Here is a 20,532-nt window from a genome sequence, read left to right as displayed (position 1 = left end):
AGGAGAAACAGGACCTCATGCAGGTACTGTGTGTGTGTGAAATATTTTGGTCTGTGTGTGGGTTCCTATATCTGCTTTTGAGAGCTCCTGGCAAGGTAATGTTCATTAGGCACCCAACAGAAGGAAACAGACCAACAGGAAGGGACTGGCTGAACCTATCCGATTTAGAAATGCTCATTTTCGTTTTCTGTTTTGGTACGGTGTGTCTTTCGACCCTGGACTTCCCTCTAGAGTCTAGACCCAGCCCATGTTCTCCTCTCTCCCATAGTCTCTGGCTAAGCTAAAGGAGAGGTTCCACACGGAACACAACATGGGCCATTCTGAACCAGACCTCCGGAACCCAGTGGGCTCCAGACAGACGCTAGAAGCCGGCTCCCAGACAGACGTCTCTGGAGAGGTGAGCACCACCTCTCATTCTCTCCTCTCTTTCACTCTCTCTCCCTTTCTCTCCCCCTATTCTCTCCAACTCTCTATCTTGCTCCCACTCTCACTCAACAATTTGTCACCCCCCCCTCTCTATCTTTCTCTCCTCTCTTCTCTTGCTTTCTCTCCTCTCTCTCTCTCTCTCTCTCTCTCTCTCTCTCTCTCTCTCTCTCTCTCTCATGTCTCTCCTTTGTCTTAATAAAATGCCTGTGTGTTGCTGAGAGGAATGTCCCCGCCCCCTGTCTGTGGGCCTTCCCTGGTGGGACTGGATTCCTCTGCACAGACAGACACACACACACACACACACACACACACACACACACACACACACACACACACACACACACAGGATTCCTCTGGTTCCTCGGAGCAGATGATAGCTGCCAGGGGCCCGGCCGGGCAGACTGGGCTCAGGGTTAGAGGTAGAGAGGCAAAGCTGCTTACTACACTGGGGCTTTTCTCCCTCCCTCCCTACACACACACACACACACACACACACACACACACACACACACACACACACACACAGCGAGACCTTCACCGATGGAATGCTAAATGGAGGGAGGGCAGAACGAGGGAGGGCGGGAGAAGGGAAGGAGAGGTGGGGGTCTCTCTAATGATATTAAACCCAGTCACTTGAACTTGAAGCAGGTACATGTGATGTTTTTGGTTCTCTCTCTCTCTCTCTCTCTCGCTCGTTCTCCCTCCGTTTCTCAGGCTGGTTTGAGGAGCAGGTCATCCTTGGCTGAGAAGGTTAGACTTAGTCTCCAATATGAAGAGGCCAAAAGAAGGTAATCTCTCTCTCTCTGTTTTTTTTACTGCAGACATTCCTTATGTTAATATGCATATCACCTGACCACAGAACTGCAACAGTAAACTCAACTCAATGGAGATGGATAGAGGGCGCACCTGAAATCACTTTAACATGGGCCTTAGATCACATTAGCATGGGCCTTAGATCACATTAGCATGGGCCTTAGATCACATTAGCATGGGCCTTAGATCACATTAGCATGGGCCTTAGATCACATTAGCATGGGCCTTAGATCACATTAACATGGGCCTTAGATCACATTAGCATGGGCCTTAGATCACATTAGCATGGGCCTTAGATCACATTAACATGGGCCTTAGATCACATTAGCATGGGCCTTAGATCACTTTAGCATGGGCCTTAGATCACTTTAGCATGGGCCTTAGATCACTTTAGCATGGGCCTTAGATCACTTTAGCATGGGCCTTAGATCACTTTAGCATGGGCCTTAGATCACTTTAGCATGGGCCTTAGATCTGACTTCAGATCAGAGCAATTAAGGGTCCATGTCCGGCCATTAAATGGTTATGCATTATCAGTCACAGGCTGTGACCTGGACGGCTGTCAGTTTCACACATTAGCGATGTGATCTGTGACCACCGTGGGCAGTTTTAGGCTCAGTGAATAAAACGCAGGTAAACTCCTCCCCTTATGGACGGTAATCCCTGACATTTGGGCTGTGAAACGTTTTCTAATCCACCGGTATAGAACAGGTGTTTCTACAGCGAGCAGGCGGTGGAGTGTGTTAGCATGACAAATCCCTTGTTACCCCTCCTCCTCCTTTCGGAGAGGCTTGCTGCTGGCTTTAGACCCCTGGGAGTGTGTGTTCCAGGAGAAAGCATTTTCACTGTGTTCCCTTATGAGCGCCTGTGTGTTTATATAGGGGTTAAAATAGACTACATGGCCAAAAGTATGTGGACACATGCTCGTCGAAAAATCATGGGCATTAATATGGAGTTGGTCCCCCCTTTGCTGCTATAACAGCCTCCACTCTTCTGGGAAGGCTTTCCACTAGATGTTGGAACATTGCTGCGGGGACTTGCTTGCATTCAGCCACAAAAGCGTTAGTGAGGTCGGGCACTGATGTTGGGCGATTAGGTCTGGCTCACAGTCGGCGTTCCAATTCATCCCAAAGGTGTTCGATGGGGTTTAGGTCAGGGCTCTGTGCAGGCCAGTCAAGTTGTCTATGGAGATTGCATGGCTGTGTGCTCGATTTTCTACACCTGTCAGCAATGGGTGTGGCTGAAATAGCCAAATCCACTAATTTGAAGGCGTGTCCACATACTTTTGGTGTATATAGCATCCCTACCCTCTGTTTCTCTCCTTCCTCCCCCCAGTATGGCCAACGTGCAGGTGGAGCTGGCCAAGCTGGAGAGCGAGGCGTGGCCGGGGGCGGTGGACGTGGAGCGGGAACGTCTCCTCCTGGTCTCGGAGAAGGAGGAGCTCCTCAAGGAGCTGCAGTTCGTGTCGCCACGGCGACGCACCCCGCAGGACCTCCAACGTCTGGAGGCCCAGAGGCTGCAGCTGGAGCAGGACCTGCAGGCCGTCAGGAACACCCCCAGCCACGCCCTGGCCCAGAGGTGAGACGCACAATCCCCGGCACCTTCCCTTTAAAAACCCGGCGGTTGCCTCGCAGCTAGTCGTAGCCGTGCAGTCCCAGACGTATAGACAGAGGGAAGTCTAAAAACTCCCCTGGACGTAGGCGATACATGAGGCTGTGTGTATATAGTGTTTATGTGTGAGTTCCCCACGTGTTCCTCGTTGACGTCCAGCAGATAACAAACAAATTGATTTGCCCGCCCACGCGGTTTACGGCCTTTTGTTTATCTAATGAACGACGCAAACGTTCCGAAGGGTAAACATTGTAAGGTGCCTTTAATTACCGTTCATTAGCATAGCAATTGTTACTCACCCACACACTGAACACACACACACACTGTGTGGTAATTGTCTTGTTTTGGAGGCAGACTGTGTCGCTGCAACATCGCGTCACATTAGACGGCAGAGCGGCAGCCGTAATTGGAAACATGGCGCTTGTATGGGTTGTAATTGTAATTACATATTGTCACACACACACACACACACACACACACACACACTGACTACATTTGAAGAAGCCCTATAATTGTGTCTTGAGCTAATTAGGCTCTGTAATTGCTCGATCAATGAAGACAGTAATTAAGGTTAGTGTTCCTGAAGCTTTATTAGCAGAACAGAGGAGAGGGAATTCCTACCAGAGGGAAGGGGGCATGTTGTCTATTTAGCATTTATTAGACCAAGAAGTCTCATTGAGGTCAGAAGACCACTTTCCCAAAGGAGACCGAGATATGTGTTCTGTCCCAGACATGGATATGTGTTCTGTCCCAGACATGGACATGTGTTCTGTCCCAGACATGGATATGTGTTCTGTCCCAGACATGGATATGTGTTCTGTCCCAGACATGGACATGTGTTCTGTCCCAGACATGGATATGTGTTCTGTCCCAGACATGGATATGTGTTCTGTCCCAGACATGGATATGTGTTCTGTCCCAGACATGGATATGTGTTCTGTCCCAGACATGGATATGTGTTCTGTCCCAGACATGGATATGTGTTCTGTCCCAGACATGGATATGTGTTCTGTCCCAGACATGGATATGTGTTCTGTCCCAGACATGGACATGTGTTCTGTCCCAGACATGGATATGTGTTCTGTCCCAGACATGGATATGTTGTACTCATAAGGATTTGTCTCTCTAGGTTGAAGGTGCAGGAGAGGAGACGAGTCCTGGTGCAGAGACTGGAGGAATCAACCAGACTGACTACACTTCTCCACTCTCAGCTCAAGAGGTGTGTGTGTGTGGTGTGTGTGTGTGTGTGTGTGTGTGTGTGTCTGTGTATGCGTGCACTTCACGCTTGTATACCTATACACAAATACACTCTTGCGCTAAGGCTGTGGTTACACAGGCAGTCCAATTCTGATCTTTTTTCACTAATTTACCTTTTGACCAATCATATCAGCTCTGAAAAAGATCTGATGTGATTGGTCCAAAGACCATTTAGTGGGAAAAAAGATGAGAATTGGGCTGCCTGTCTAAACTCAGCCAACGTGTTCCTCCAATACACATACATACAGCTACAGTAAGTAAAACGTTGCTGGTTGAGGTGCTTGTTCATGGTGCATGTGGCTGTGTGTTTAATGTGTGTTCTCTCCCTTACAGTTTGTCGGCCAGTACCCTGTCCGTCTCATCAGGCAGCAGCCTGGGTTCTCTGGCCTCCTCCCGCGGCTCCCTCAACGCATCCTCCTCCCGCGGCTCCCTCAACTCCCTCTCCTCCGGAGACCTCTACTACACCCCTGCAGAACCCCCCTCCCCCCTAGACCTGGACTACCAGTGTAAACTGGACCTGCTCCTCCAGGAGCCCCTGACCCCCTCTGGGATAACCTACAGGCGGGGAGACCCCCCAGGAACTATCACCACCATCCACGAACACGAGGTGGAGAACCCACACCCACACAACACGTCGCTTCACACACACGCCGTCGGAACCGGTACCACCGACCTGGTCCCATTAGCGCCGCTGGTTGCGGTGTCCTCGAAGCCGGCCGAGCCGTCCAAGTCGGTGACGTCGCTTTCCTCGAGGTCGTCGTTGTCTTCTCTCTCGCCGCCGGGCTCGCCGCTGGTGCTGGAGGGGGTCGGTGCGTTCCCGTCGGCGGGCCCACAGGACTTTGGGGACGGGGACGTCGGTCTGGTGGTGTCGGACTTTGGCGGTCTCAGCCTGGGATTCTACGACGGTCAGGGGATGGGGATGTTTGAGCCGGAGACGGGGGAGAGGGACAGAGGTGGGGAGGGGGGGAGGGAAGGGAGAGGGGCACTGTCTACCCTCAGAGAGAGTATTACAGGTGAGACGTTTGCTCTGTTCAATTTGTATTTTTTTTGTAAACAATGTACTCACACAATTCCAAGCATACCCCTGGCGGCCCCACCCTATCCCCAACCTTGGACAACCCATAATATATATAAAAATATATAGATTTATTTGAATCAAATTAAAATAAACAACCTGTACTAGAATATTCGCAAAGTAATTTGCTGATACAACACCGTCAAGTAAACATTTGACATCACACACCTACACCATATCCAACAGTTTAGAGATTTCTGAGGCTCTACGTTCCGTGTTTCCAGAGAGCTAGGACTGGCTTTATTCATACGGGAAATTCTTCCTTCCTTCCTTCCTCCCTTCATTGGAATTTACCACTGATTAGAAATGCCTTGCGCTGCATGGCGCAACACTGCCACCTAGCAGCTCAAAATGGAGCTGCACTGAAACAGCACCACTACATAAACTAAGAGTGTTCCCCATCTCCAGTCCTCCAGTTCCCCCGAACAGCACACATTTGTATTGTAACCCCGAACCAATATTCTGCATTCAACTCAAGGGCTTGATGATTAGTTGACAAGTTGAATCAGGTGTGCTTCTCCAGGGTTACAGCTAAAATGTGTACTGCTGGAGGTACTGCTGGAGGTACTGGAGGCTCCCATCGCATCTTTGGATGTGTCTCGTAGATATACGAAAACACTTTTTTGGATTAATGAACTTTTCTCCAGTACTTTGCAAGCAGCAGCCCCCCCCCCCCCCCGCGCGCATATCAACTCTGGTGTCTTATCTCAGTTGTACTTCATGTCTTCGTCTGTGTTGTTGTCAGACGTGGACCTCCAGAGGCCGGGGGAGGACAGGCCCACCTGTGTGTCAGCAGCCGTGTCAGACGAGTCCGTGGCCGGGGACAGTGGGGTGTACGAGGCCTCTAATGTCAAACGGTGGGTCACACTCACTTCCCGCTCTTTTCATTATTTTGATCGATCGATTGCACACTCTCTCTCGCTCTTCAGCACTCTCCATCCCTCCCTTCCCCTGCCTTTCATTTTCAACCTCTGCCCCCCTCGTTCTCAACCTCTTCCCTCTCTCCATCCCTCTCATTTATCTTGAGGTACTGCTGTTCCCAATAGTGTTGGTCCACTCGAAGGGTCACGATGGGTCTTTTAACCTCCTCTTCCTCTCCCCTTCTTCCATTTAACCCAACGCCTGCGATGTTTGGCGCAAGCTGTGATGAGAAAACCACAAGACCTCAATTAAAACACCAAACTGAAGGCTCCTCAACTCACACACCCACACACACACACACACACACACACACAATTAGCTTTGTCTCATGTGTATCACACAGTCGGAGACAGAGCTACATCTGCTCTTTAATGACTGAATGGAAGAAGCCCTGTCTGTTTGTCAAACGAAAGAGATGTTTGAGATGCAGACACGCAGAGGTCTGTTGCCCAGTTGTGTCTTCCTAATTAGTCCATGGGCTCTGTTGCCCAGTTTGGCTTTTCGTGATTAGACTGGCCTCATTGATGTCTGTTTTTCCCACTAAAACTGCTCCTATGGTCAAACTCTTTCATCTCTTGCCCCCTAAAGGGGGGGTTGATGCTGATCCCTTCAACCAGTGTGGTGTGGACTCTGTCTCTCTCAGCGAGCTTTCTCCCTCCTTCCCTCGCTCCCTTTTTCTCTTTCTTTCTTCCTCTCTGTCACTTGCTCTCTCTCTCTGCTTGCTCTCTTTTTTTCTCTCTCTCTTTCATACCCTCTTCTCCTGTCCTCCCTTGCTCTCCTCTTGATTTGATTTAAATTAGACGATGAGCCATGGACACCCTTTCTCGCTCTCACTCTGAAATGTCTCTCTCCTCTGCTCCCTCCCGTCTCTCTCCTCTGCCTCCCTCCCGTCTCTCTCCTCTGCCTCCCTCCCGTCTCTCTCCTCTGCCCCCCTCCCGTTCTCCTCTGCCCCCCTCCCGTCTCTCTCCTCTGCCCCCCTCCCGTCTCTCTCCTCTGCCTCCCTCCCGTCTCTCTCCTCTGCTCCCTCCTGTCTCCTCTGCTCCCTCCCGTCTCTCTCCTCTGCCTCCCTCCCGTCTCTCTCCTCTGCCTCCCTCCCGTCTCTCTCCTCTGCCCCCCTCCCGTCTCTCTCCTCTGCCCCCCTCCCGTCTCTCTCCTCTGCCCCCCTCCCGTCTCTCTCCTCTGCCCCCCTCCCGTCTCTCTCCTCTGCCCCCCTCTCGTCTCTCTCCTCTGCCCCCCTCCCGTCTCTCTCCTCTGCCCCCCTCCTGTCTCTCTCCTCTGCCCCCCTCCCGTCTCTCTCCTCTGCCCCCCTCCCGTCTCTTTCCTCTGCCCCCCTCCCGTCTCTCTCCTCTGCCTCCCTCCCGTCTCTCCTTCCTCTGCTCCACCTCTGTTCTCTGTTTTATATTCCAGACTTTCTTTTTGATTGGTAATAATGAAAAACCTGCTGTGTGTTAGTAGGTCAATGGAGTCTGATGAACCGGTGGTGTACCTGGAGGATGAGCCTGTCCTTCCTGAGTCTGCCCAGGTCCAGATAGGCCTGAAGTAAGAGTACACACACACACACACACCTTAAGGTACGCAATGTCTATTACTCCATCCTGCCCTGTTGTCGGACAAATGAAAAATAGTGTTGTTGTTTACAGATATGATGCTGCCAACTCCAGTTTTGTCATGGTGATCATGCAGCTGCAAAACCCTGCTGCCCTGTCAGTCCCCTCCACTACCAGAGTGTGAGTTTTCACCCATTCATTCACTCATTCATTCATTTATTCAATCTTTCATTCATTCCATCTTTCATTCATTCGTATATCCATGTGTACTGACTAGACTCTGTCAGTGTTGCGTTTACACAGACAGCATCGCAGCGTGTTACAGACCATGTTGACTTTGAGAGTGCCACTGTGCTCAGCCTGTCAGTGTTGAGTTGACTTGGCACCTGGAGGTGTTAGGGCTGCTCTGGGGACGTGTGTCAATGTTGAATCTAGACGGCTCAATACTGGGCTTTATTTCTTTATTTTATTGAACCTTTATTTCACTAGGTAAGTCACTTAGGAACAAGTTCTTATTTACAATGACAGCCTACCAAAAGGCCTCCTGCGGGGACGGGGGCCTGGGATTAAAAATAAAAATGAATTAAATAAAAATATAGGACAAAACACACATCACGACAACACAACATTACATAACTGGTGTGATGTCCTCTCACACACACACACACTCTCTGTCTCTCTCTCTGTCACTTTCTCTTTCTCTCTCTCTCTCTCTCTCTCTCTCGTCTCTGTCTCTCTCTCAGAGAGAAGTATGAGACTGACAGAGGAGGATAGGAGGGACAGCCTCACACACACACCTCTGAAACACAAACTCTCTCTCTCACACACACCTCTGAAACACAAACTCTCTCACACACATCTCTCTGTGAAACACAAACTCTCTCTCACACACACCTCTGAAACACAAACTCTCTCTCACACACATCTCTCTGTGAAACACAAACTCTCTCTCACACACACACACACCTCTCTCTCTCTTACACACACGCTGCGTCCAAATACTACCACTGTTGAGAGCGTCCTGACCAGGTGGGTGCAGGCGGCCCGGTACATCACTGGGACCGTGCTCCCACCCATCCAGGACATCTACTGGAAACGGTGCCTGAGGAAGGCCCGCAGCATCATCAAGGACCCCACCCACCTCGGCCACGAGCTGTTCACACCCTTACTGTCGGGCAGACCGTATCGGAGCATGAGGTCTGATACCAACAGGCTCAGAGACAGTTTCTATCTACAAGCCGTCAGACAGTATCGGAGCATGTGGTCTGATACCAACAGGCTCAGAGACAGTTTCTATCTACAAGCCGTCAGACTGCTGAACACTTGAACTGGACTGACCACCTGCTCTGATTCGTCACACCTTAGCACACATCCAATAACCAATATACACAGGCAGTTAGAAAAGCCAGGGCTAGCTTTTTGAAGCAGAAATTTGCTTCCTGCAACACAAACTCAAAAAGGTTCTGGGACACTGTAAAGTCCATGGAGAATAAGAACACCTCCTCCCAGCTGCCCACTGCACTGAGGATAGGAAACTCTGTCACCTCTGATAAATCCACTATAATTGAGAATTTCAATAACCATTTTTCTACGGCTGGCCATGCTTTCCACCTGGCTACCCCTACCCCGGTCAACAGCACTGCACCCCCCACAGCTACTCGCCCAAGCCTTCCCCATTTCTCCTTCTCCTAAATCCAGTCAGCTGATGTTCTGAAAGAGCTGCAAAATCTGGACCCCTACAAATCAGTCGGGCTAGACAATCTGGACCCTTTCTTTGTAAAATGATCTGCCGAAATTGTTGCAACCCCTATTACTAGCCTGTTCAACCTCTCTTTCGTGTCATCTGAGATTCCAAAAGATTGGAAAGCAGCTGCTGTCATCCCCCTCTTTAAAGGAGGGGACACTCTTGACCCAAATTGCTACAGACCTATATCTATCCTACCCTGCCTTTCTAAGGTCTTCGAAAGCCAAGTCAACAAACAGATTACTGACCATTTCGAATCCCACCGCACCTTCTCCGCTATGCAATCTGGTTTCAGAGCTGGTCATGGGTGCACCTCAGCAACGCTCAAGGTCCTAAACGATATCGTAACCGCCATCGATAAGAAACAATACTGTGCTGCCGTATTCATTGACCTGGCCAAGGCTTTCGACTCTGTCAATCACCACATCCTCATCGGCAGACTCAATAGACTTGGTTTCTCAAATGATTGCCTCGCCTGGTTCACCAACTACTTCTCTGATAGAGTTCAATGTGTCAAATCGGATGGCCTGTTGTCCGGGCCTCTGGTAGTCTCTATGGGGGTGCCACAGGGTTCAATTCTTGGGCCAACTCTTTTCTCTGTATACATCAATGATGTCGCTCTTGCTGCTGGTGAGTCTCTGATCCACCTCTACGCAGACGACACCATTCTGTATACTTCTGGCCCTTCTTTGGACACTGTTAACAACCCTCCAAACGAGCTTCAATGCCATACATCTCTCCTTCCGTGGCCTCCAACTGCTCTTAAATACAAGTAAAACTAAATGCATGCTCTTCAACCGATCGCTGCCCGCACCTGTCCGCCCGTCCAGCATCACTACTCTGGACGGTTCTGACTTAGAATATGTGGACAACTACAAATACCTAGGTGTCTGGTTAGACTGTAAGCTCTCCTTCCAGACTCACATCAAACATCCAATCCAAAGTTAAATCTAGAATTGGCTTCCTATTTCGCAACAAAGCATCCTTCACTCATGCTGCCAAACATACCCTCGTAAAACTGACCATCCTACCGATCCTCGACTTCGGCGATGTCATTTACAAAATAGCCTCCAATACCCTACTCAATAAACTGGATGCAGTCTATCACAGTGCCATCCGTTTTGTCACCAAAGCCCCATATACTACCCACCACTGCGATCTGTACACTCTCGTTGGCTGGCCCTCACTTCATACTCGTCGCCAAACCCACTGGCTCCAGGTCATCTACAAGACCCTGCTAGGTAAAGTCCCCCCTTATCTCCGCTCACTGGTCACCATAGCAGCACCCACCTGTAGCACGCGCTCCAGCAGGTATATCTCTCTGGTCACCCCCAAGGCCATTCCTCCTTTGGCCGTCTCTCCTTCCAGTTCTCTGCTGCCAATGACTGGAACGAACTACAAAAATCTCTGAAACTGGAAACACTTATCTCCCTCACTAGCTTTAAGCACCAGCTGTCAGAGCAGCTCACAGATTACTGCACCTGTACATAGCCCATCTATAATTTAGCCCATACAACTACCTCTTCCCCGACTGTGTTTATTTATTTATTTTGCTCCTTTGCACTTTCTTCCACTACAAATCTACCATTCCAGTGTTTTACTTGCGATATTGTATTTACTTTGCCACCATGGCCTTTTTTGCCTTTACCTCCCTTATCTCACCTAATTTGCTCACATTGTATATAGACTTATTTTTCTACTGTATTATTGACTGTATGTTTGTTTTACTCCATGTGTAACTCTGTGTTGTTGTATGTTGTCGAACTGCTTTGCTTTATCTTGGCCAGGTCGCAATTGTAAATGAGAACTTGTTCTCAACTTGCCTACCTGGTTAAATAAAGGTGGAATTAAAAATAAAACATCCACACAGACATCCACACACACATTCATACAGACATACACACCCACACATCCATACACACATCCACACCCACACACACACTTGGCCTTACATCACACAGGTGTGTCTTGCCTACTCTCTGCAGGGGTGAGTGGGCTCTGTCATTTTATTATTTATTGAGACCCCTCGCAGCTTTCTCTCCCGCCAGCAGCCCCTTTTCCTGTTTCTTTTATGGCCGACAAAAATTAAAAAGTTAATCCATTCTCTCATGTTCCCAGGCTTGAAAAGACATTTGTGTCCAATCGAACAGCGGGGAAACGCCTTTGAATCCCTCGCACAACATTCAGCTGAAATATCTCCCCGAAAATATGATGCAACTTAGCAGGGGGTAGCTATGCATTTAAAAAAAATGTTTTATTCTTTCTTCAACCAAACTTCCTTCATCTTATTATCATTCAACTCATTTGAGTGAAAATTTGGGCTCCTTTGTAGTATTTGAAATATGCATATGCAGATGAGTCTGCTGTGTGGGGGTTCATTTGCGGGTGAGAGGAGAGGAGTCTTGCAGAGAGGTTTTTTTTCCAGGAAGTGTTTGAGTCAATGTTAGCTGGAGCAGTGAGAGAAATCCTCAAAGATGCTTGAGGCCTCTGGCCGGAAGCTACAGAACAGCAGGCAGAAAGAGAAGAGCACACATCTCAATAACACAACACACCAGAGGTAACCAGCCTTTATCCCAACACTCCCCAGGCCACGTTCACTTTTCCAACCTACTGCCTCGGTCTCCACATTAACTCTGAGTTTAGGAGTATTATGTTGTTATTGGACGACATGACCTCAACAACATTGAAATGTCATTGAAATATTATTTTTTTATATAACTCTCTTTTCTCTCTCCCTCCCGCTCCCCCCCCCCCCCCAACAGATACATCCGGGTGGCGCTCCTCCCGTCTTCCAGTGACATCAGCAGTCTGTTCAGGACCCGCGTGGTGCCCGTGGCGCTGCCCGACAGCGTGACGTTCAACGAGGTGTTCAGGGCGGCCGCGCCGCACGCCGTCCTCCGGCACAAGACGCTCCGCGTCGACGCCTGCACCGTGGGTCCCGGACGCACCGAGGACTGCCTGGTACATACACAATGCACAGCACAAACACACGCTTTGAGCACCTACCAACACTCAGTTAACTAAATACATAGCTGATACTGGACCTCCACTGTAGATTTATCGCACAACAACATATAACAACGTCAACCATTACTACTGGGACAGGGTATAGAATGTTAGCGCACAATAACAACGTCAACCATTACTACTGGGGCAGGGTATAGAATGTTACCGCACAACAACATATAACAACGTCAACCATTACTACTGGGACAGGGTATAGAATGTTACCGCACAACAACATATAACAACGTCAACCATTACTACTGAGACAGGGTATAGAATGTTACCGCACAACAACATATAACAACGTCAACCATTACTACTGGGACAGGGTATAGAATGTTACCGCACAATAACATATAACAACGTCAACCATTACTACTGGGACAGGGTATAGAATGTTACCGCACAACAACATATAACAACGTCAACCATTACTACTGGGACAGGGTATAGAATGTGGCCGACGATGGGTGGACGAACTGACAGACACTTTCTCGCACACACTGTCACTTTTTGTCATTATCTTTCTCGTGTCACCCTCTCTCTCTCTTCCGCTCTCTCTCGCTAGGCTGGAGCCCATGTGAGTCTGGGAGAGCTTCCAGTGAGTGGGGATATGACCAGTGTGTGGTACAACCTGTTGACCAGTGAGAGGACCAGAGAGACAGGGGAGGCCAGCCAGGAGAGACCCGGCCCTGGGCCAGAGCAGCACCCTGCGGGGCCCGTGGACATGGTGAGTCCTCCTCCACCACTTCAGACCACTTGACTCTGCCTGCCTCAGTCTACATGTTTCTGGATATGCCCACTTCACTTTGATTGGAGATCAGTTCAAATTCACTGCTGCATGCAGGTTATATTAGCAACAATCTCCGCAGGCACCAATAGCTGTATCGACCGCAGATGGTAGCACACGAAAGTCAAATGGAAAGTTGTTGTTGTAATTTTACCCCCTTTTTTTCTCCCTAATTTCGTGATATTCAATTGGTAGTTACGATCTGGTCTCATCGCTGCAACTCCCCAATGGGCTCGGGAGAGGCGAAGGTCGAGTCATGGGTCCCCAGAAACAGGACCCGACAAACCACGCTGCTTCTCAACACACTGCTCGCTTAACACAGCCGCACCAGTGTGTTGGAGGAAACACGGTTCAACTGACGACTGAAGTCAGCTTGCAAGGCGCCCGGCCCGGCTCAAGGAGTCGCTAAAGTGCGACGAGCCAAGGAAAGCCCCCCCCCCCCCCCGGGCCAAACCCGCCCCTAACCCGCACGACGCTGGGCAAATTGTGCGCCGCCATAATGGGCTCCTGGTCACGGCCGGCTGTAACACAGCCTGGGATCACACCCCAGGCTGTAGTGGTGCCTCGTTCCAATGTTGTGTGTGTGTGTGTGTGTGTGTGTGTGTTGTCAGGATGCAGTGTCGGCCCTGCTGCAGAGGACCTCCAGCGAGTTGGAGGCTGTGGAACAGGAGCTGGCCTTGGAGGAGAAGGAGAGAGCGAGCCAGCTGGGCATGGACGGACATCAATGGTACTGACCCACTGTCCCTCACAGCCTACTCTTTACTACCATTACAAACACCATTACTTTCAATACACACACACACATCACAGGTGGCGAGGCAGAGCCAACTGGGCGTGGACAGAGACCAATGGTACTGACACGTCCCTCACAGATGACCATTACAAACACCTTTTGACTTGGTGTGAGATCTGTCGACGTGACCTTGGGCAGGGCGCTTGGCCCTGGTTGATGCTGTGGGCCGCTCTGGATGGGAGATGGTTAGATGACTGAATTGAGTGGCTTCACTGCAGGTGGTAGATTGTATGTTTTGATATTCAATTAAACATTTAAAATGAAAGAAAATAAAAAAAATAAACACCTTCGGGGGACATTTTCCTCTCGCAAAACGACGGGTCACTCTTGCTTTCAAGACGTACAACATGGCTACATCAACATTTTACTCAAACATAAAAATGTTCTCGCTGTGAGCATACACACCGTAACATTTTGAATGGACAGGTTGCATTGCATGTAACAATATGGCTGACCCTGACCAATCCTCTCATGACAGGCTGAGCATGCTGGGAGAAGACGGCGCTCAACTGGTCCTCGGACTGGAGGAGGAAGAAGAGGGGGAGGAGGAGAGGAAAGATTCTGTCAAGGCAGAGACGAAGTTTGCTGGCCCTGGGCAGGTGTACAGAGGGGAAGAGCGGGAGGAGGGGTGTCGAGAAGAGCCAGCCAGAGAGGAAGAGGAGGAGAGGAGATGTAAAGAGAGACTCCCTCAGGCAAATGAAGGACCAACACTGGTAAGCCATGTGAGCTCTGACACACACACACACACACACCCGGCTGAATGGAGAAATCTGGCCTCGAGAGGTGTGTTTAATGTGGAACCCATAGCCCTTAGATCTAGACACACACACACACACTTCAAAAAGTCCACTTTTATTTAGTGGACCCACATCTCTGTAGCTGTAATATACTCTACCCTTCTCCAGGTGGATGCGGAGACGAACACAGAGATGAGTGGTGTGGCGGTGAGGCCTAAAGACAGACCCAGCCTGGGACCAGGACCACGCAGCGCTCAGAGAGGCTTCGTACGGAACAGTATGATCATGAGGTCTCAAACCTTCTCCCCTGGGGAGCGCAACCAGTACATCTGCAGGGTGAGTGGGTTGTATACATACACACACACTGAAATGTTTTCATTTTTTTAGATACACGCTCACACACCCCAATCCCAGACTAACACCAGTGGATCGTTCCTGTTCTCCACTCTTCCCTCTCTCTTCCCTCTCTCTTCCCTCTCTCCTTCTTACAGTTGAACCGGAGCGATAGCGACAGCTCCACATTATCCAAAAAGTGCCCGTTTGTCCGGAACACCTCTGAGAGACGCAGCCTCAGGGTTAAGAGGGTGAGTGTAACATTTGTTATGTCTTTATTGCATTCGGTTTCAGTTGACTTAATGGGAGTGATTTGGCCAATGAAGGGGGACATTTCATCAGGCAAAGGAGCACCAGATCGTTGCAATAAATACCATGAAAGTCATCATAATCTGAAGAGCAATGTTGAGAATGTTCTTCAACAATGTGCAATATATTCCATACAATACCTCCAATAGAAGTCCAATGTTTTACTAAATATGGCAGCCGATACTGGATAAATGGTCTAGTCCCCCTTCATAACTGGGTTGATGATCTGCTGCTACTCTGTGCTGTACTCCACTCAATACTTATTTGGGGTTTAACTACACTGCTTGTAATGACTATATGCTGTCTTCTTATAGTACGTACCACCTAGTAGGATTTTTCATTTTTTGTATTTATGAGTTAAGTTTTGTTATGTCCTCTAAATACATTGACATTCATTGTATCTTTGTCTTATTTTTTTTATTGGAAAATAATAAAAGTATTATAAAAAACAAAAAACAATGCAGTATAAGGAACCAAATATTTATGCATTTCTCTTTCATTCTCTCTCCCTCCTTCAGACCCTGTGCCAGCCGGTGGTGGTGCGGAGGCGTGGTGGAGCCGGGCAGACAAACTCCCGGACCTCCCTGGACTTGGAGCTGGCCCTCCAGGCTTCGCGAACGCGTCAGAGCCGTCTGAACGACGAGCTCCAGGCCCTGAGGGACCTGAGGGCCCACCTGGAGGCCCTGAAGGCCCGGGGAGAGACGGAGCTGCCTGGGTCCGTGCTGCACGACCACAGGTTTCACAGGCTGCTGGAGCAGGCCGAGAGACAGGCACGTGGCCGGATAGACGTGTGATAGATACAGTATGCACATGCATGCACACAGCTAATTTCCAGCTGTGATATGACTAGGCCAAGGCCACTCGACATCACAATGTTTTGGAATGGTTTGAATGGCACTCGGGATCTGATTGCTTGTGTAAGGATACCCTGTACCCCTTATGCCCCTCCAGGCACTCTACCATGCCATCAGCCACTCTCACTAATAGCAGCTAACGGCAGTTAATGCCAGGCCTCTGGCCCCAGGTTTTCTCTCAAGCTTGATTAGGCACTGAAGAGACTTAATGGCTGTATAATCTGGTGCCGTTCGCTTCCACCTGAAGTGACCCTTTTAAAATAAATAAAGCGTTACCCAGGTCGCAACTTGAATAGTAAGATTTTGTATAAAGAATGAAACCATTCATTTGCAGAGTCCACATCAGTCGGAAGACAAATGTATCCTGCATTTCAGAGCAACTGAAGTGAAATACTTTCTTGCTCTCACTTTTATGGAATTCTCTCTCGAATCTTATCAGTCTCTCTCATTCAATGAACACTTTCTCTGTCTCCCTCTTTCCCTCCGTCCCAGGCGGAGCAGTCGAAGGAGCAGCAGCGTCAGGAGCAGCGGGCTGAGAAGCTGATGAGGAGGGCCTCCAAAGACGTGTGTCGGTTAAGAGAGCAGAGCCAGATGGTCCCCCTGCAGGTCCAGTCTTTCAGGTGAGACAGACATCCCTCCGTCCAGCCCCTATGCCTTTATGGACAACTATTTGACCATAGGGTTTGAACTGTTTTGTATCTTGTCTCGCCATCTTGGGTAACTAACCCTACTGGTCATATAAGCCCTGTTTTATACCTGCCGTTAACATGCGTCCTTCGTCCTGATCTTCTCCCGATCGTGACCTGATCTCATCTGTTTACACTTCTAAGATCTGATCACAATCAGATCCCAGTACGTCTTTTAATCGTCTACACCTGTCAAAAAAATGTGAGCACAATCAGAATGTGAACATGATCATGTTAGAACCAGGTATAAACAGGCTATAGTCTCTGAACTTATGCTCCATCCTGATAAGCCTTGATGGTCAGGTTACTGTAAAAGCACTTTGTGAACAACTGCTGGTGTAAAAAGGGTTTTATAAATACATTTGCTTGATTGATAGCCATTTGTTCTCTCTTTGCAGGGAGAAGATGGCCTACTTCACACGAGCTAAGATCAATATACCATCCCTACCGGCTGATGATGTATGATTACATAGTGAAACAATGAAGTATTTTTCAAACTTTTTATAGCAGAGTATTTTAATAGTGTAGTTACTTTGAATGAAAACAATCAAATAGTTTGTACACTATAGTTTATGCATTTGTATAATAAGTTGTAATTGAATAATATCTTGTAAAGAAAAGAAAAAGAAACTAAATAATGGCTTTCTTGTATCAGGAGAAAACCCAAGATAGAGTTGTTTTGGTACTTGTATTCTGCTCGTGATTTTTCTGTACAGTTTTATAAGGTGTGTTGGAGAGTGGTGTGTGTGTGGGGGGGGGGGGAAAGAGTGTGTTTGTCGCCCTCTGGTGTCCTGTGGTGGAACTGCACCACAGGGCAGGGTGCAGGGTAGATTGAGTGAGTCTCAGTCCCAGTCCCAAATCAACCCCTACCCCCTACGCACTTATGGAGATCTAACAGGATTGGAAAGGTGTAAGTTATATGGTAATAACGACACTTAGCCTCTGCTAGTCCTGATGGAATGTTCACTGTATTTCTTCCATGTATCCAATCCTCTCTGATCTCCAGAAGTGTATAGTGGGTAGGGGCTAGGGGTTGACTTGGTATTGGGCATCAGTGTTAGCTAAGTGTGCGTATGTGTGAGAGAGAAGGCGACCTACTACAGTATATCATATATAATGTCTTCTGTCCAAAGCTGGTGCTCTGCTATTTTCTCTCTCTCATTCAGAACAAAACAAACATAAACCTTGTGAATGTAATGTAACCGCTTTTCCACTTCTATCTATCTCTGCGATACTGCACTGATACTGTTCTATGGCTTCATGCTTTTTCACACCTACATGCCGCAACGCTAATTATTACTGTGTTCGCTGGGCTCTAGTCTCAATTTTATAGTTAAATGTTTTGTCAGTTATTAGCCTGGTCCAGGATATGTTTTTGCACAAACTGATCTGGGACCAGGCTATTTTGTAATTCACTCTGCAACTTCATTTGTAAGATTGGTTTTCCTTTCCCACCTGTTTCCCAACAATTGAAGTATTTATTCAAAAGATGAACATAAAAACCTCTGTGTTAATGCCTTTTGTTACAGACTGATCTAGTCCAGAGAACCTAAGACAATGCAGGAAACATACTGGACCCAAATCATGTCATTTCCAGCCTTCCAGTGTTTTTAAGGGTCTGAAATAGCATTCTATTCTCTATGTAGTCCACTACTTTTGACCAGAGCCCTATGGGCCCTGGTCAAAAGCAGAGCCCTATAGGCCTTGGTCAAAAGCACAGAGCCCTATGGGCCCTGGTCAAAAGCACAGAGCCCTATGGGCCCTGGTCAAAAGCACAGAGCCCTATGGGCCCTGGTCAAAAGCAGAGCCCTATGGGCCTTGGTCAAAAGCACAGAGCCCTATGGGCCCTGGTCAAAAGCAGAGCCCTATGGGCCTTGGTCAAAAGCACAGAGCCCTATGGGCCCTGGTCAAAAGCAGAGCCCTATGGGCCTTGGTCAAAAGCACAGAGCCCTTTGGGCCTTGGTCAAAAGCACAGAGCCCTATGGGCCTTGGTCAAAAGCACAGAGCCCTATGGGCCCTGGTCAAAAGCAGTGGGCTATATAGAAAACAGGGCGGCTTTTCGGACTCAGACAAAGTCAAATCAAGACTTTTTTGTTTTTTTATCATAGACATGAAAGCTACAATATTCAGTATACATCAGTTTCTTTGTATAATAATGTGTTGTTGTACTCCAGTAATTCATTATATTTATTTCTCCAAGGAGTCTCCTGCTTTATTTTTCGGAATAATAGGACAACGATTGACCTTTGTGATTTCTTCTCTTTATTTTGTATCTAATGTTTTGTTTGTGTGTCTGTAAACCAGAGAACAAACAGTATTGTTTTTACTTTGCCTTTTTAACAGCTAATAGCTAAGGAACAACAAGGCTGGTATTCAAAGCGCTTCTCAGAGTAGGCGTGCTGATCTAGGATCAGTTTTAACTTTTAATTCATAGTGAATAAGAAGGGGGACCTGATTCCAGATCAGCACTCTTACTCTGAAACGCTTGAATAGGAGCCAACATCTGATTGAACTGTGAGCATAAACAGTATCTGTGGTATTGTACTTAGTTTGCATAGCTACCCCTGGACTCAAGATATATATAGCACTTCCAATCAAATGTGTTCACATCCGTTTAGTTTACCAATACAACGTTGCCTCACAATATCGACCAGGAAGATAAACATGGATTTGTATTGTGGGTAGGCGGAAAAGTGTATTTATTTTTTGTGTTTATATTATTTATGTTTTGGTTCTGTAAAGACATGCCCCCTCCGGACCTTTTTAATTAGCAACGTATGGATGGTTCAAATGTTAACTCACTGTTTCCCCGCTGATGATCAGCTAGTTTAAAGACACACACTGATATCAAATATGTTTTATACAACTGACCCACAGTGCCTTCAGAAAGTATTCACACCCCTTGACTTTTTCCACGTTTTGTTGTGTTACAGCCTGAATTTAAAATGGGTTAAATTGAGATTTTGTGTCACTGGCCTACACACGATACCCCATAATATCAAAGTGGAATTATGTTTTTCAATTTTATTTTTTACAAATTAATTAAAAATGAAAAGCTGAAATGTCTTGAGTCAATAAGTATTTGTTATGGCAAGTCTAAATAAGTTCAGGAGTATGTGCTTAATAAATCACAAGTTGCATGGACTCACTGTTTGCAATAATAGTGTTTAACATGATTTCTGAATGACCACCTCATCTCTGTACCCCACACATACAATTATCTGTAAGGTCCCTCAGTCGAGCAGTGATTTTCAAACACAGATTCAACCACAAAGACCTGGGAGGTTTTCCAATGCCTCGCAAAGAAGGACACCTATTGGTAGATGGTTACAAAAACAAAAAGCAGACACTGAATATCCCTTTGAGCTTGGTGAAGTTATTAATTACACTTTGGATGGTATATCAATACACCCAGTCACTACAAAGAAACAGGCGTCTTTCCTAACTTGGTTGCCGGAGAGGAAGGAAACTGCTCAAGGATTTCACCATGAGGCCATTGGTGACTTTAAAACAGTTACAGAGTTTAATGGATGTGATAGGAGAAAACTGAGGATGGATCAACAACATTGTAGTTACTCCACAATACTAACCTAATTGACATAGTGAAAAGAAGGAAGCCTGTACAGCGGG

The 20,532-nt window shown here is 47.8% G+C and overlaps 1 protein-coding gene across 2 annotated transcripts in view; it reads left to right on the top strand.

Moving 5' to 3' along the window:
• LOC106610066 (protein WWC2) overlaps positions 1–19,964 on the top strand; it is a 45,386-nt gene extending 25,422 nt beyond the window's left edge. Inside the window, exons 7-24 of one of the 2 annotated variants that reach the window (XM_014209198.3) lie at positions 1–23; positions 269–397; positions 1,141–1,214; positions 2,575–2,817; positions 3,980–4,069; positions 4,441–5,120; positions 5,928–6,039; positions 7,559–7,642; positions 7,744–7,830; positions 12,157–12,355; positions 12,969–13,130; positions 13,802–13,917; positions 14,462–14,696; positions 14,889–15,056; positions 15,212–15,304; positions 15,881–16,132; positions 16,709–16,836; positions 17,301–19,964. The exon at positions 1–23 is cut by the window's left edge and continues 107 nt beyond it. In XM_014209198.3, the coding sequence (XP_014064673.2) occupies positions 1–23; positions 269–397; positions 1,141–1,214; positions 2,575–2,817; positions 3,980–4,069; positions 4,441–5,120; positions 5,928–6,039; positions 7,559–7,642; positions 7,744–7,830; positions 12,157–12,355; positions 12,969–13,130; positions 13,802–13,917; positions 14,462–14,696; positions 14,889–15,056; positions 15,212–15,304; positions 15,881–16,132; positions 16,709–16,836; positions 17,301–17,367 (2,942 nt within the window). In that variant the 3' untranslated portion in view covers positions 17,368–19,964. Of the gene's footprint in view, positions 24–268; positions 398–1,140; positions 1,215–2,574; positions 2,818–3,979; positions 4,070–4,440; positions 5,121–5,927; positions 6,040–7,555; positions 7,643–7,743; positions 7,831–12,156; positions 12,356–12,968; positions 13,131–13,801; positions 13,918–14,461; positions 14,697–14,888; positions 15,057–15,211; positions 15,305–15,880; positions 16,133–16,708; positions 16,837–17,300 lie in introns of both variants that reach the window. The other variant, XM_014209197.3, reaches the window with a different exon arrangement.
• The last annotated feature ends 568 nt before the right edge of the window (positions 19,965–20,532 follow it).

Source organism: Salmo salar, chromosome 08 (assembly GCF_965601325.2).
Source record: "Salmo salar chromosome 08, fSalSal1, whole genome shotgun sequence".
Classification (NCBI taxonomy): Eukaryota; Metazoa; Chordata; class Actinopteri; order Salmoniformes; family Salmonidae; genus Salmo; species Salmo salar.
Note: the sequence above shows the minus strand (reverse complement) of the source record. Positions and strands in the feature narration are given on the sequence as shown.